The sequence below is a fragment of the Fukomys damarensis genome, unplaced genomic scaffold (genome assembly GCF_012274545.1).
Source record: "Fukomys damarensis isolate Sample0158 unplaced genomic scaffold, DMR_v1.0_HiC HiC_scaffold_23, whole genome shotgun sequence".
In the NCBI taxonomy this organism is placed as follows: domain Eukaryota; kingdom Metazoa; phylum Chordata; class Mammalia; order Rodentia; family Bathyergidae; genus Fukomys; species Fukomys damarensis.
In genome coordinates, this window is record NW_022900935.1 from 52,300,309 (window position 1) to 52,314,659 (window position 14,351).

The following is a 14,351-nucleotide window of genomic DNA, read 5'->3' on the forward strand; positions in this document are numbered from 1 at the left end:
TAAAATTTTTTCTAAATTGTAAAAGTCTTTTCATAGTAGTGAAAGAGTCTTTATTTCATTGTGTAGCTCCATAATGCTGTAGCAGAAATGGAAAAAGAAAAATTTGAGCTTCAAAAGCAACACACTGAAAATATTCAAGAATTACTGGAGGATACAAATGTGAGACTAAATAAAATGGAGGGTGAATACATGGCACAAACACAGTCCACAGTAAGTCTTTTTAGAAACTGTTTTCTTAATTTCCATGTCTTCATGCTTCACCGATACTTACTCTATATAAATGTTATTGAATTTTACAAATCTTACTTTCCTACTTTGTACAGGTTTACATGTGACATGACTAGTCCCTTGCAGTTTACTAAAGAATTTGCTCTGGGTTGTTTGAAGCTACTTTAAAAAAATTCTTAGAAACCTATATGATTTTTTTGGTCATTTTTTTTTCTCATTGACTTTTAGATCAGAGACACTTTCTTTCTTAAAAAACTTAACTGAAGACTCATTTTTTTCTGAAAATATTTATTGTATGAAGGAAGTCAAAAAGGAGGATGAGAATAACATGATCATTCTGACAAATCTCCTTGGTAGTTTATCTTGACTGAAGGACCGTACTCACATCACTTGGGTAAACCCTAGAAATTAATTCCCTTACTGAAAGGATATAGAAGGAGGCTCCCATAGCCAGGCTACACAGCACAGGGGCCATGGACATTCTCCAGAGTGAGAGGGAGAATTGTCCAGAGAGCCTCCTCACTGAGCACCTTGTAGCATAGTATAGATCAGCGCCCATGAGTGTCTTCAGCCTCTTTGTATATCCTTGACTGGAGGAGTTCTGTAGGTAGACTAATCTGAATGTGGATAAGGGATTCTCATTTACAAGGCAAGTGCACCTCATCGATCTTGTTACTGATATATAATAGGACAGTATATAGTAGTTCAGTGTTTTATCCCAGGCACGAACCCAGACCTTACTTACCATTCTCAGCCTCCTAGTCGGTCTTGTTTGGTCCAAGAATTTTCCTTGAATTTCAGGCTGTGGAATTTGAAAAAGAATTAGTTAGCCAGGAATATTGTACATATGTCTTAGAGTCAGTTAACTGGGACCCTTAGACTAATACCAAAGTCTGCCTTATAAAGTAAAATAAATTATTAGAAATTGAACTTCAGTGTTGGACAGTCTTGGATTCAAATCTCAAATCTTTAGTAGCTTGGGGGCCACATTAATTCTTCAAATGTTAATTTTCTCATCTGTATGATAGTATGACAGTAATGCAATGTAATATAAATTATTAGAAATAGCAAGTAAATTAATATGCAGAATTGTTAATATTATCTTTGAAAATGCAGCATTCAAGAATAATAGAGACATTAATAAAAAGACTCAGTGTAAAAAATTGACATTTTCTTATGAATTACAATGTATTTAATATTATGTGTAATATAAACACAAATATAAACACAAGCTTATTTATAATGTATGCAGGTTTTGCTGACTCTTCATAATAGTTTTTTGCAAATATGTAGGTATTTTGGACTGTGGGTTCATGTTCCTTGGGTTTATCACTTACTATGTGTGTTGGGAAAAGCTAAATCATCAGGTCCCTTATATTGGTCAATTAGCCTTTGTTCAAGTAGTAATCAGGGTGAGCCTCAGAGTAGAGACTACTGAAAAGCTCAGGGCCACTGTTGAACTTGCGCTAACAACTTCCCATGTCTGATAAGCAAGCCTCACCAATCCTAAGGGAATATAACCTTAAAGACAGTGTCCTTAGATTATAGTACAACAGCTAGTAAGGTTTAGAGGTAGAGATGATCTTTTAATGAAGAAAGTTCTTAGGCAAATTTATCAATCTTTTATAATTGGTGCGTTCTGTTTCTTATTAAAGTACAAGAAGATTCAATTATGTCTTTTTAAAGTTTTACTTTTACTTTGGGGCTTTAATGATTCTATGATCATTTTTTGTAAATAGCATAAAATAGGGGTCCAATTTCATTATTTTCTATATGGGTGATCATTTATTCCAGTTTTATTTTTTAATATTTCCCCCTTCTTTGTTGATCTGTAACTGTCATTGTTTGATATATCAAACTTCCATATAAATGAAAGATTCCATTCTAGTTGGTTGACTAATTTCTCTGGCTCTGCTAGTGTTATTCTGTCATCATCTTTATAACTCATAATGACTCTTGATGTCTGATTGGAGGTCTTCCTTATCCATCAGAATAGCCTTGACTACTCTGACTCCTTTCCTACAACATAAACATTTAGAATCAGTTTGCCGTCTTATTAAAGTAACAGAACTCTGGGAACTTAAGATAATTTCATTTATTATTTATTCCTGTCTTGTGCTTTTGTTTTATAAAGACTTTATAATTTTTCCATATAAAAGACTAAAGAATAAATGTCTTTTAGATTATAAACCTAGATTAGTAAAAATATTTTACTGTACATTGACTAGAACTTACATAGATTGTTAAATAATAATAGTATCAATACTGGTTTTAAATTTAAAAATTTTTATTGCAAAAATATACATGCTCACTACTGTGGAAAACAGTATTGAGATTCCTCAAAGAACTAGGATTCGAGGCCCCATTTGAGCCAGCTTGCTGGGTATCTTCCCAAAAGAATTAAAATAATTACACCACAGCTGTATATGTGCACCCATGTTCATAGCAGCACAGCTTTTAATAGCTAAAACTTGGAAACTGCCCAATTGCCCATCAACTGGGGACTGGAAAAGGAGATGTAGTTTTTTAATAAGATGAAGTACTACTCAACCATAAAGAATGAGAAATTAGAGATATTTATAGCTAAATAGATGCACATTGAGGAGATATTCTTAAGTGAAATAAATAGGACACCCATGTATAAATACTGAATAGTTTCTCTGGTGTGAGAAACTGCAAGTGTAAATAAGGATCAAGAGGTATAATAGATAAAGTGAAATAGGAAGAAAAGGGGCAAAGGGAAAGGGGAAGTAGGAGGCGTAGGGGAAAGGAAATAAGAGAATGGAATTAATATGAGAAAAGGAAAAAATGGAAACCAAGTCTTTGTAAATAGGGAGGGGTGGAGGGGTTGACGGGAGGGCAGGGGAATGGGGAAAAAATAAGAACCAAGATAGATTATGTAAAGGTGCAAATTTTCAATGATGAATTTCATATTGTATACCTGAAATGCACCAATAAAATTAATTTTTAAAATATATATGCTTACTATTGCAAGTGTAGAAGAGATTTGACAAAAAGAAAAAAGTTAATACTTATTGGTTAAAGTATACAGTAGTTCCTATTTTTCTTCATTTTCTGCCGGGGGTCTGTTTTAATGAGAAAAAAGCTGAAACTGCTGATTTTATAGATGCAGATACATTAACTTCCTTGGATCGCCATAACAACTATAAACTAAGAATTTTATGTTTTTGTTTTTTGTTTTTTGTTTTTTTTTTTGGTACCAGGGATTGAACTCGGGTCCTTGCGCTTACAAGGCAGGCCACTGAACCACTGAGCTAAATTCCTGGCCCTAAGAGTTTTAGAATAAGAAAAAGTTATTGTGTCAACTGTTTTGAAGATTAGAAATACAAAATCAAGGTGTCAACAGGAACTTCTTTTCTACTCTAAAGGTGCTAGAAGAAGCTCTTTTACCTCTTCCTGACTTCTGTGGTGGTGGGAAATCCTTGATGTTCCTAGGATTCTAGCTGCAGCACTTCTAGTCCTGCCTCATTTTAAATGTCATGTGGTATTCTACTGGTGTGTCTCTGGGTGTCAGTGTCTTCACATGTCTTTTTTCTAGGGAGAGCAGTCATGGGATTTAAGACTCACCTTAGTCCACCAATATGCCCTCAAGTTAATTTGGTTATATCTGTAAATATCCTGTTTCTATCCAAAAAGGGTCATATTTGGGCAAATGGGCTTAAGTATTTCTCTTGCGGGGACAAAATTCAACCTTCAACAATAGGTAAGAAATATTATTTTGTTTTAATTATGTTATTACTTTTAGAAGTGGAAATATTGAAAATGAAATCATTGGAATTAGGAAAAAGAAATGCTTAATGTGCAAATTTGTAGATTCTTGAAAATTACCAGTTTTCTATATTATTATAGATGTTTTTGCTCAGAGTCAAATTTAACTGTCTTTAGCAGTTAAACCACTATGCCATAGAATATTTTTTTGTTTACATTTAAAAACTTTATGAGTTCACTTAAAAATAATAAAACTATTACATGTGATTATGAATAACAATATTTTAATAAGTATAAAATAGTACTATAGCAGACACACACATTAACCTGTATTTTATTTTTAAAAGAAATTCAGGGAGGCATATGCCATGCTTTACATTTTTTGAAATCTTTAAAAATTTTTGCTTAATAGAAGGCAGTTGGATTCTCATATCTGGCTTTGCATTTATTGTGATATCACATGTCATGTAGTCTCTGGAAAACTCTACTCCTTGCTAATGAAAAAGGCAAATAATGCCTTAATGTTATTGTAAAAATAATTTTGACTTCATGGATCTACTGAGTACTGGAGAACTTCAGAAGTTTGTTGATCAAACTTTTGAGAACTGGTGCTCTTAGCCATTGGTTTTCAAAGTTTTTACCATGACTCCTAGTAAGAAATAAGTTTTATAAATTGTACCCAAAACATTCATAAGCAAACGTGTAAGCACATAACTACCTGCATATTTATAACTCAACAAATTTTACTTTACTATTGGCCATTCACTCTGACATCCTCTATTATTATTTTCTTCAATTTCACTAAAAAGTTTCCAGTTTGTGATTTACAACTCGATTTCATATTGAGACTTACAGTTAAAAATTATTGATTTACAATATACATACTGAAATTTTTATGTCTAGTATAGCTCCCAAAGTACTTACTCTAATGTGTGCTCCCACTCAACAAAACAGGATTCATCTCTCCATACCCTTGTCAACGTTTGGAATTAGCACACTTTTAAATTTTTTCTATATGAATGTCATTTTAATTTACATTACCTTGAGCGCTGATTTCTGCATTTCTTAGTATTTTAAATTGCTTTGTCCCCTTTACTCACTTTACAGTTCAGTAGTTTATCTTTTTCCTTATTTTAGAAGGTTGTTTTATATATTTGGAATACAAATCGATTTAAGATGTTTTCTTCTTTCATTTTTTTGTGGAAAATACATGTATCATGAAATTTACTATTTTAAACTTTTTGTGTGTATAGTTTAGTAGCATTAAATACAGTTACATTGTTAAGCAACTATCACAACCAGCTGAAACTCCATACCCATTAAAATATCTCTTCAGCTTATTTCCTTTATCTAACCTCTGGCTACCATCCTTCTACTCGTTCTCTAGGAATTTGACTATTCTGAGTATCCTGTAGGTGGAATCATACACTATTTGTCTTTTAATGACTAGTTTATTTCACTTAGCATGGTTTCACAGTTCTTCCATGCTGTAGCATATTTGAAAACTTTTGTTTTAAGACTAATTGTTCACTAATTGAATTGTGTGTGTATATGTGCCTGTATATGTGTGTGTGTTATATGTCACATTATGTTTGTTCACTAATCTGTCAGATATGTGTGTTGTTTCCACCTTTTGGCTATTGTGAATGATGCTGCTGTAGACAAGGGCGTACAAATATCTCTTTGATATTCAAAGCCAGGATAAAACCTAAATTTAAATCTTAGATACATTTTCATCAACCCAACATGCTGAATTTTTACGTCTTAAAATATCAAATAATGTTAAAGTTGAAACTTGTGAAATACGTTAATTACTTAAAATTTTTACTCCGGTGCTGTATTATATTAATCAAATAATAGTGAAAGGAATGTCTTTCACAGTAGAATTTTTAAATTTTTGTAAGTTTGCTATAGAAAGAAAAGTTATAGTTTGGAGTCAATAGGTCACTGTCAGAGAAACTTCATTCCATTTTTAATGAAAGGTGAATTTAAAATTAGCATACATACTTTGTCATAGCGAATAATAGTAAATAGAAAAATGGACAGAATCTGTCAGCAGGTTTGAATTTAGGAATCATCAATACTAGACAGGTCTTGCTGAGAAGCTCCTGATTTAATAATTAAACAAGGTAGAGTTCAAGGCATGGCTTAAGATGAAAGATGAGACTCACTGAGAATTAGATTCTCTGTTTTGTTGTTCTTTCAGGCATTTTTATTTTTTGTTGAGTCTACTCTTGTTTTATTGTAATTTATTGCAAGCAGACACTTCTGTAGTTTATTCATTTTATATCTTTTGGTATTAGCAGGAATTTTTTGATGTGAGAATTAACTATGTTGACAGTCGATTTTAAAAACAAATATTAGAGATTATAAATGTCAAAATGATAGCAAAACTATTAAATACTTTGGGAGGCAGAGGGTGTAAAATAATAGGGTCTTACTGATGTCAGGGTTTGGCACACTGATAATATCTGGTTGGCTTTATTAAGATTTTAGGCTTTTTTTTTTTTTTTTTTTTGTGGTACCAAGGATTGAACTTGAGATCTTGCACTTGTGTGGCAGGCAGCAGAACCACTGAGCCAAATCCCCAGCCCAGGACTTTAGGCTTTATTAGTAATGTACTTAACATTTTTTTTGTCCCAAGGGTCTTGCTAGTAATATGGTGCATTTGGCAGTCTTACTTAGTATAGTCAAGTTAAGACAGTAGCATAGTTTAAGAAAAAAAAATAAAATTACAAAGAAGAATCATATTGTTACAGTCGCCAAAATGTTAACGAATCAAAATTTTGTTATACTAATTTGTGTTTCTAAAATAATGCAAGAAATGTAAATATCTAGCAGAGTCTGGCCATAATTTGTTTTTATTAGTGCATGTTTTCTGGTAACTTTTTAATTTTAATGAGGGTAAATTGTTGTGCTTAGCCAATAGGGTAATGAACTATAAAAATATCCATGATTTCTGTTAGTCATAGGTATTTCTGATACTCCCTAGATTTGATGTCTACATTCAAAATTGAAGGTGTTATAGCTTAGATCTAGAATGTTATGCAAACAACTCATGTGTTCAGAAGTGGGGCTTTTGGAAGGTGACTGGATTGCGGAGGTTCCACTGAAGAGTTCAGAGCTGAAAGAGCTGTTAGGAGGTGGAATCTGCTAGGATGAGAGAGTTCACCTAGAAAGGTATATCCCCCCTCAACCTTCCATTTTTCTCTTTGCTTCCTGGCCTCCATGATGTGAGCAGATTTCCTCAGCTAGATGCTCCCACTCCTCCCTTTCTATCTTGGAATTATCTATGTACTGAATCCTATACAAATATGACCCAAAATAAACCTTTCTTCCTCTAAGTGATGGGTGTTGTGTATTTGGTCCCAGAGATGAAAAAGTAAGACAGAAGACAAATGGTAAATCTCAGGGTAGTGAAAAGAATGATGAGCTCCTCACTCCCATTTAAATTTACACACACTGAATTCTATCCATCAACTTGTATGGATGGTTAAGAACATGCATTTAAAGAGTATCAAAAGCCTTAGACACCTGGCATATTTGGATTTAACTGTTGTTATTAGCGACACATGATAATTCATAGAGCAATTCACCTACTGAGGTAGGTAGACTTTATTTCATAATTGCTATCAGGATTTCTTGTAAATTCACAATGATTATTAAGAATTCCAAAATAATATCAGGTTATCATTCTGAATAAAATTTCTTTTAAAAATTGTTTATTATTTCTGTAAATTTAGATTTACAGAAAATTCAGGCTAGGGATTTAGGTTAGTGGTTCTGTGCCTGCCTTGCAAATACAGAGTTCTGAGTTTGATTCCTGGTATCAGAGCGGGGGGAAAAAGAAAACTAAAAATATAGTGCAAAATTTCTATATACTCTGCATGCAGTTTTTCTAATATTAACATCTTACATCATTTTGGTATATTGTTGCAATAAATGCATCAGTGGTGATGCATTACTCTTAGACAAAGCTTACAGTTTATTCAGATTTCCTTATTTTTAACCTTATATTCTTTTTTCTTTTCCAGGGTTTTATCTATCATCCCATATTAAATGTGGTTTCAATATTCTCTTCTTGGATGTGATAATTTCTCATATTTGCTTGTTTTTCATGACCTTGACTGTTTTGAGAAGTAGTGGTATCTTAGTTACTTTTTTTGTTACTGAGACAAGATAGCTGACACCCAAAGTTAAAAAGAAAAGGTTTATTTGTCTGACAGATTGCAGTGGTTTCGGTCTATAGTTGGTTAGCACTAAGGCAACGTGGCATGGCAGAGAGGTATCACAGAGGAGATTCAGTCCATGGTGGGCAGAAGGCAGCAAAGCAGCAAAGTAGCAAGTAAACAGCAAGTGACAACAGCAGCCCTCTTTTGGTCCCTTGTATCCTGTCCAGGCTGTATGCATTTAGGGCAGGTGCAGGTAGCAATCACACCCAGGGTGGCCTTCTTATTTTCCACACTCATAACTATGACAGGCCAATCAGTAGACTAATTTAGTAATCACCACCTTTGATCTTAGCATCACACACTTAATACCAGCTTCAAACACTCTAGTTCTGAAAAGGCCCATGTATGAAAGCATGAGAGTTTGGGAGAATGTCTAGACGCAAGCCATAACACCTGGTCAGACATACTGTAAAACGCTTCTCTAGTAGAATTTGTCTGATGTTTTCTCATGATTAGACTTGAGTTAAGTGTTTAAGGGAGGAAGATCACAAAGGCAAAATGCAATTTCTCATAGTACTTTATTGACTATGCACTGTTCACTTACCTCATAACTATCCATATTAACTTTGACCACCCAATTGAGCTAGTGGTTGTTTGGTTTTTCTGGTGCTATACTCAGATACCCCCTTTTCCATATCATACTTCTTGGAGGGAAGTTATTCTTTGTAGTCCACATTTTAAAAGTGGAGATTGATGTTTTATGTTCTTAAGGGTAGGGTATCTATACAAATTATTTGGAATTTTTCTTAATGAGAGATTTGTCTCTTCTTTCTCATTTATTAATTTAGTCATTTACCTGTACTAGAATGAATTCTTAAATATTTATACTTTGTTTTATAATCCAATAATCCATTATTCTGTATCTCAAATTGTTACAGATTTGACCAGTTAGACCCTTCTGTTTTATTTCTGTATTCCTTTGATAAAACCCACTGATACAGATTAGAATTGGAATGATGTTGAAAAATACAGTTTGTATACTAGGTGTGCTTGTTGCTGCTGTGTGAGAGTTGCTTCTTTTGTGCCTTTTCAACTGACAGAACAAGGAAATAGATGTATATATTCCTAACCTTGGATGTTATACATATCTATAAATACTTATATATTATTATGAGCTATATGGGCATAAATGTAATTTCTATGATTTTAATCCATTACTGCATGGATTATTCTAATTTCTTCCTTTTGCTTATCTGTAAATTCTTAGCCAGTGTGTGATTTGGTTTTTATCATCTGCTACCCATTTACTTAATCATTCAATTCTAGTATACATGAATAGCAATATCAGAGTTGTTAATCCATATCCCTCTGAAACCAGTTTTATTAAGTAGAGTGATTTGATTGCGTGCAGTTCTATTGCCTTTGGTCTTGTAAATTCTACGCATTTCAGAGTTGAGTGAGTTACAATGTTCTTCTCCATCCCTTCAGTGAAATACTTTCATGCATTTACAATATGATTATATTCTCTTCCATAGTCTAAATTTCTTCTGCAGATCCTCCAAACTCCCATGTGATTTTTAAAAATTTTCATAGAATAAGGTCTAATTTTTTGTTTTAAGATTTTGTGGGTTTATGCAGATGTATCTTGTCATGTATCCACCATTATAGTTTCACTATCTGAAGAATTATCTGTGCCTGGCATTATTAATTTCTCACTCCTGTCAAAACCTAAGCAATCAGCAGTTTTTACTATCTGTTTTTTTGCCCTTTTCTACAGTGTTATGTAATTGCAATCATATTACAATGGTATCTTTCACAAATGCTTCTGTGTTAGTTACTTTTCTCATTGCTCAGACAAACTACCCAATACTCAAAAATTAAACGAGGAAAAGTTTATGTGGCTTATAGTTCACAGAGGTTTCAGTTCATAATTTGCTGTCTCCAAGGCAGGGTGGCTTGGCAGAGGAGAAACAGTTTATGGCAGCCAGAAGGTAGCCAAGTAACAAGCAGACCTTAACAGTGTCTTTCTGCCTCTTTTATTTTATCTAGAATACTGGGATTAGGTACCAAAAAAATCATTGTACTAGTTTAGTAATCACATGCACTTAATCCCAGCATCATATACTGTAGATCCAGTCACCTATGACCACATGAAGCTTTGGGAGGACATCTATACCCAAACCATAAAATTTTCCCCTGGTCCCCCAAAGACTCATGCACATTCCTTTTCACAAAAAGCATTATTTTTTTTCCAGTACCAGGAATTGAACTCAGAACCTTGTGCTTGTATGGCAGGTACGGTGCCATTGAGTTAAATCCCTGGATGCACTATTGTTTTTTTCAACAGCACATGCTGACTTTATGTCTTCGTGCCACATTTTTCTAATTCTCACAGTGCTTCAAACTTTTTTATTGTTATTAGATCTACTATGATGACCTGTGATCAGTGAGTACTCTTTGACTTTTCTGTTGTTTTGGGGCACCATGAACCATGCCCATGAAAGACTGTTTCCTCTCTACCCTCCTCAGACCTCTCTAGTCCCTGAGATAAAATAGTATTGATTATGAATTCATTGAGGTGTAACTCATTGTTTTGATATGCATTTCCCTAATGGTTAATGATATTGACTGTCTTTAACTTATTAACTTACTGTATTGTCTCCTCTAGAGAAATACCTGTTTACAAACTGAGTATATACCTCAGTAATAGAGCACTTGCCAACTATGTGCAAGGCTGTGTGTTGGATCCCTGGCACAGAAAGAAGAAGAAATATCTATTTAATATTTTCATTCATTCACTCATTTATTTATATTGGGTATTTGGGTATCGAAAACATGCCTCATGCATGCTAGGCAAGCATACTACCACTGAGCCATATCCCCAGCCTTCTTATGCCCATTTTTGAATCAGGTTATTTTGTTGATTTTGTTAAGTGTGAGGAGTTCTATATATAACCTGCATATTAATTCTTTATTAAATATATATGTATGCTTTGCAAATAGTTTTTGTATTTTGTGGTTTGTCTTTTGATACATAATGTTGGCAATTTTCATGCAGTCCAATTTATTTTTTCTTGTCTTGCCAGTGCTTTAGTGTCATATATAATAAATCATTGCTAAATCCAATGTGAAATTTTTGTCCTGTTTGCTTATGATAGTTTTATAAGTCTTTGAAACATTTTGAACTAATTCTTGGGTATATTGTTAGGTAAGTATAGCTGAAATATATGAAATGTATTGTGTTGTAATGTAATGTAGAATACTAAGATTTAAACTTACTTACTTTGCTTTAATCCATTTCTATTTATCTATTTTTGAATTTTAGTTTATTAGTACATGAGTATAGTACATAATGTTTGCACTCCTTTTGGGAAGTTGGTAGATGTATATAACACATCTTAATTCACTTTTTCATGCCCTCTCCCTTCCTTAACTCTTCCCTTCATCCATCCCTTGATCCTCTGATTTTTTATGTATATTTGCAGGTTTTCAGTACATAATATTTACATTCCTTGTGTAGAATTGGTATATATAAATAACACATCTCAAGTTCATTTTTTCATCTGTTATCTCTTCCCTTTCTGGTTTCATATGAATTTTGGTATTGCTTTCTCCAGTTACGTGAAGAACGCTGTAGGAATTTTCACTGGGATTGTGTTAAATCTGCCTATCCAGGAACCATGGATGTCTTTTCATTTTCTGATGTTTTCTTCAATTTTTCTTTCTATAGTACTAAAGTACTGTAGTTTTTGTTGTAGAGGTGTTTCATTTCTTTAGATTAATTCCAAAGTATTTCATTTTTCTTGGTGCTGTTTTGAAAGGTATTATTTCCCTAATTTCTTGCTCTGTGGGCTCTTTGTTAGTATACAAGAATGCTATTTTTTGTGAGTTGGTTTTATATCCTGCTATATTACTGAATTTGGTAATTAATTCTAGGAGTCTTTTGGTGGATTTGGGGGGATCTTCTTTGGAGAGGATCATGTTATCTGGAGAAAATGATAATATGACTTCTTCTTTTCATAGATATATCCCTTTTATTTCTTTTTCTTACCTAATTGTCCTCGCTAATGTTTTGAGTATTGTGTTGAATTGAAGAGGTGATAGAGAACATCCTTATCTTGTTTTTCTAATTTAGAAGGAAAGCTTTCAGACCTCTGCCCTAGCCAGCATTATGGCCAGCAGCCTCATCTTCTCTTAGCCTCCCTTCTATTCCTTCACATCCGCTTTCCCTCCAAACACTGCCAGCATTCTGATTCTCTCAGGAATGAAAGCTGAACATTCTATTTTTACAAATGCAGAAACCTACTATCTTCATTATAAATTCCAGAGAAAAGCCTACGAAGATTCTCAGAATCAACATATGAACAAAAGACAGTTTATTCCAATTTGACGTGATATCGGCAGTTGGTTTGTCATAAGTGGTCTTCATCAAATTGAGATAAGGTGTTTGTGTACTCATTTTCTTCAATGTTTTTATTATGAAAGCATGCTGGATTTTGCCAAAGCTTTTTCTGTACAGATTGAGATGATCATGTGAATTTAGACCTTGCTTCTATTTATAGGACGTATTACATTTATTGATTTGAGTATGTTGAGTCATCCTTGTATACCTAGTTCTGATGTATGATCTTTTTTATGATTCTGTGCTACATATTGTTTGCCAGTATCTTGTTGGGGATTTTTGCATCCATATTGATTAGAGATTGGTCTGTAGTTTTCTTTTTTGGTTGGGTCCATGTCTGGTTTTGGAATCAGAGTAATAGTAGTTTCTAGCAATAACTTTGTAAATGCTCCTTCCCATTTGATTTCATTAAAACCTCAAGGAGTGTAGGTATTAGAGCTTTTCAGAAGTTTTTGTAGAATTCACCAGTGAACGCATTGAAGCTGGGCTTTTCTTAGTTGGTAGTTATTATTATTTCTTTGATTTCATTGCCTGTAATTAGGTTATCCGGCATCTTAAATCTTCTTTGGTTTGAAATTGGTAGTTCATATATATCAATGAATCTGTTAATTCCTTTTGAATTCCCAATTTATTGGCATACAAGCTTGAAAAGTAGTTATTAATAATGTTTTTATTTTGGCAATATTATGCTTTCACCTTTTTAATTGTATGATTGCATTGACTTGGGTCTTCATCCTTTTTCGTGGTTAGATTGGCTAAACATTTGTCTTTTTTTTATTCTTTCAGAGAACCAATTTTTGATTTATTATTTCTTTGTATTTTTTGCTTTGGTCTCATTTTCATTGATTTCTGCTCTGTTCTTTATAATTCCCTTCCTTTGTGTTTGGATTGTTCTTGTTTTTCTAATACCTTGAGATATATGGCTATGTTGTTTATTTGGGCTATCTCTGTTCTTGTGATGTGGACATTCACAACTATAAATTTCTCTCCTAGGACTGCTTTGTTTTCCGTAAGTTCTGGTATGTTGTACTGGCATTATCATTTAGTTCTAGAAACTTCTTTGTTGATTTCTTCAATAACCCATGGTTTAGTTAAGAGTGTATTTTAGTTTTGATGCATTTGCATATTTTCTGTGTTTTCTTCTGTCTTTGATTTCTAACTTCATTTCTGATGGTCTGATAATATGTATGGTATAATTTTAATTCTTTTACATTTACTTGGCTGATTTGTTGGCTAGTTTATGTGTGTTTTTTTTTTTTTTAGAAAGTTCCATGTGCTGCTGAAAAGAATGTGTGTTCTGTTGTTGTGTGGAATACTGTGGATATATATTAAGTCCATTTATTGAAAAATGTTGCTCAACTCTGATATTACTTTGTGGAATTTTTGTCTAGTTAATCTATTTGAGATAGTGGAGTTTTGAGGTCCTGCACTGTAATTGTGTTATGCCTATTTGATCTTTTATGTCCAGTAGTACTTGTTTTATGAATTTGGATGTACCATTGTTTTGTACATATAGTAAAACTTTGGTTTGTGAGCATAATTCATTTTGGAAACTTGTAGTTTGTGCTTGTAGACCAAAGCACTTGTTTATCAAAGCAAATTTCACCATAAGAAATATCCATTATTTATTATTATAAGAAATAATGGAAACACTCAACCCCAAAATATTTACATTAAAATGATTACAATACTGCAATATAATACAAAATAAAAAATATAAAATAAAAATAAAAGTTAATTTGTACTTACTTTTATAAACCTCCATGGCTGGTGTGAGGGAGCCAAAAGAGAGGTTACTGTACAGGGTGAATTTTTTGTGT

General features: G+C 33.1%; 1 protein-coding gene across 7 annotated transcripts in view; it reads left to right on the top strand.

The window, feature by feature from the left end:
- Nucleotides 1-14,351, top strand: part of Cep112 (centrosomal protein 112) — a 521,506-nt gene that overhangs the window by 120,454 nt on the left and 386,701 nt on the right. For 6 of the 7 annotated variants that reach the window (XM_010616816.3, XM_010616812.3, XM_010616811.2 and 3 more), the window contains one exon: nt 67-210. The exons of the other annotated variant lie outside the window; for it this stretch is intronic. In XM_010616816.3, coding sequence (XP_010615118.1) covers nt 67-210 — 144 coding nt within the window. The remainder of the gene's footprint in view (nt 1-66; nt 211-14,351) is intronic. 7 annotated transcript variants of the gene reach the window in all.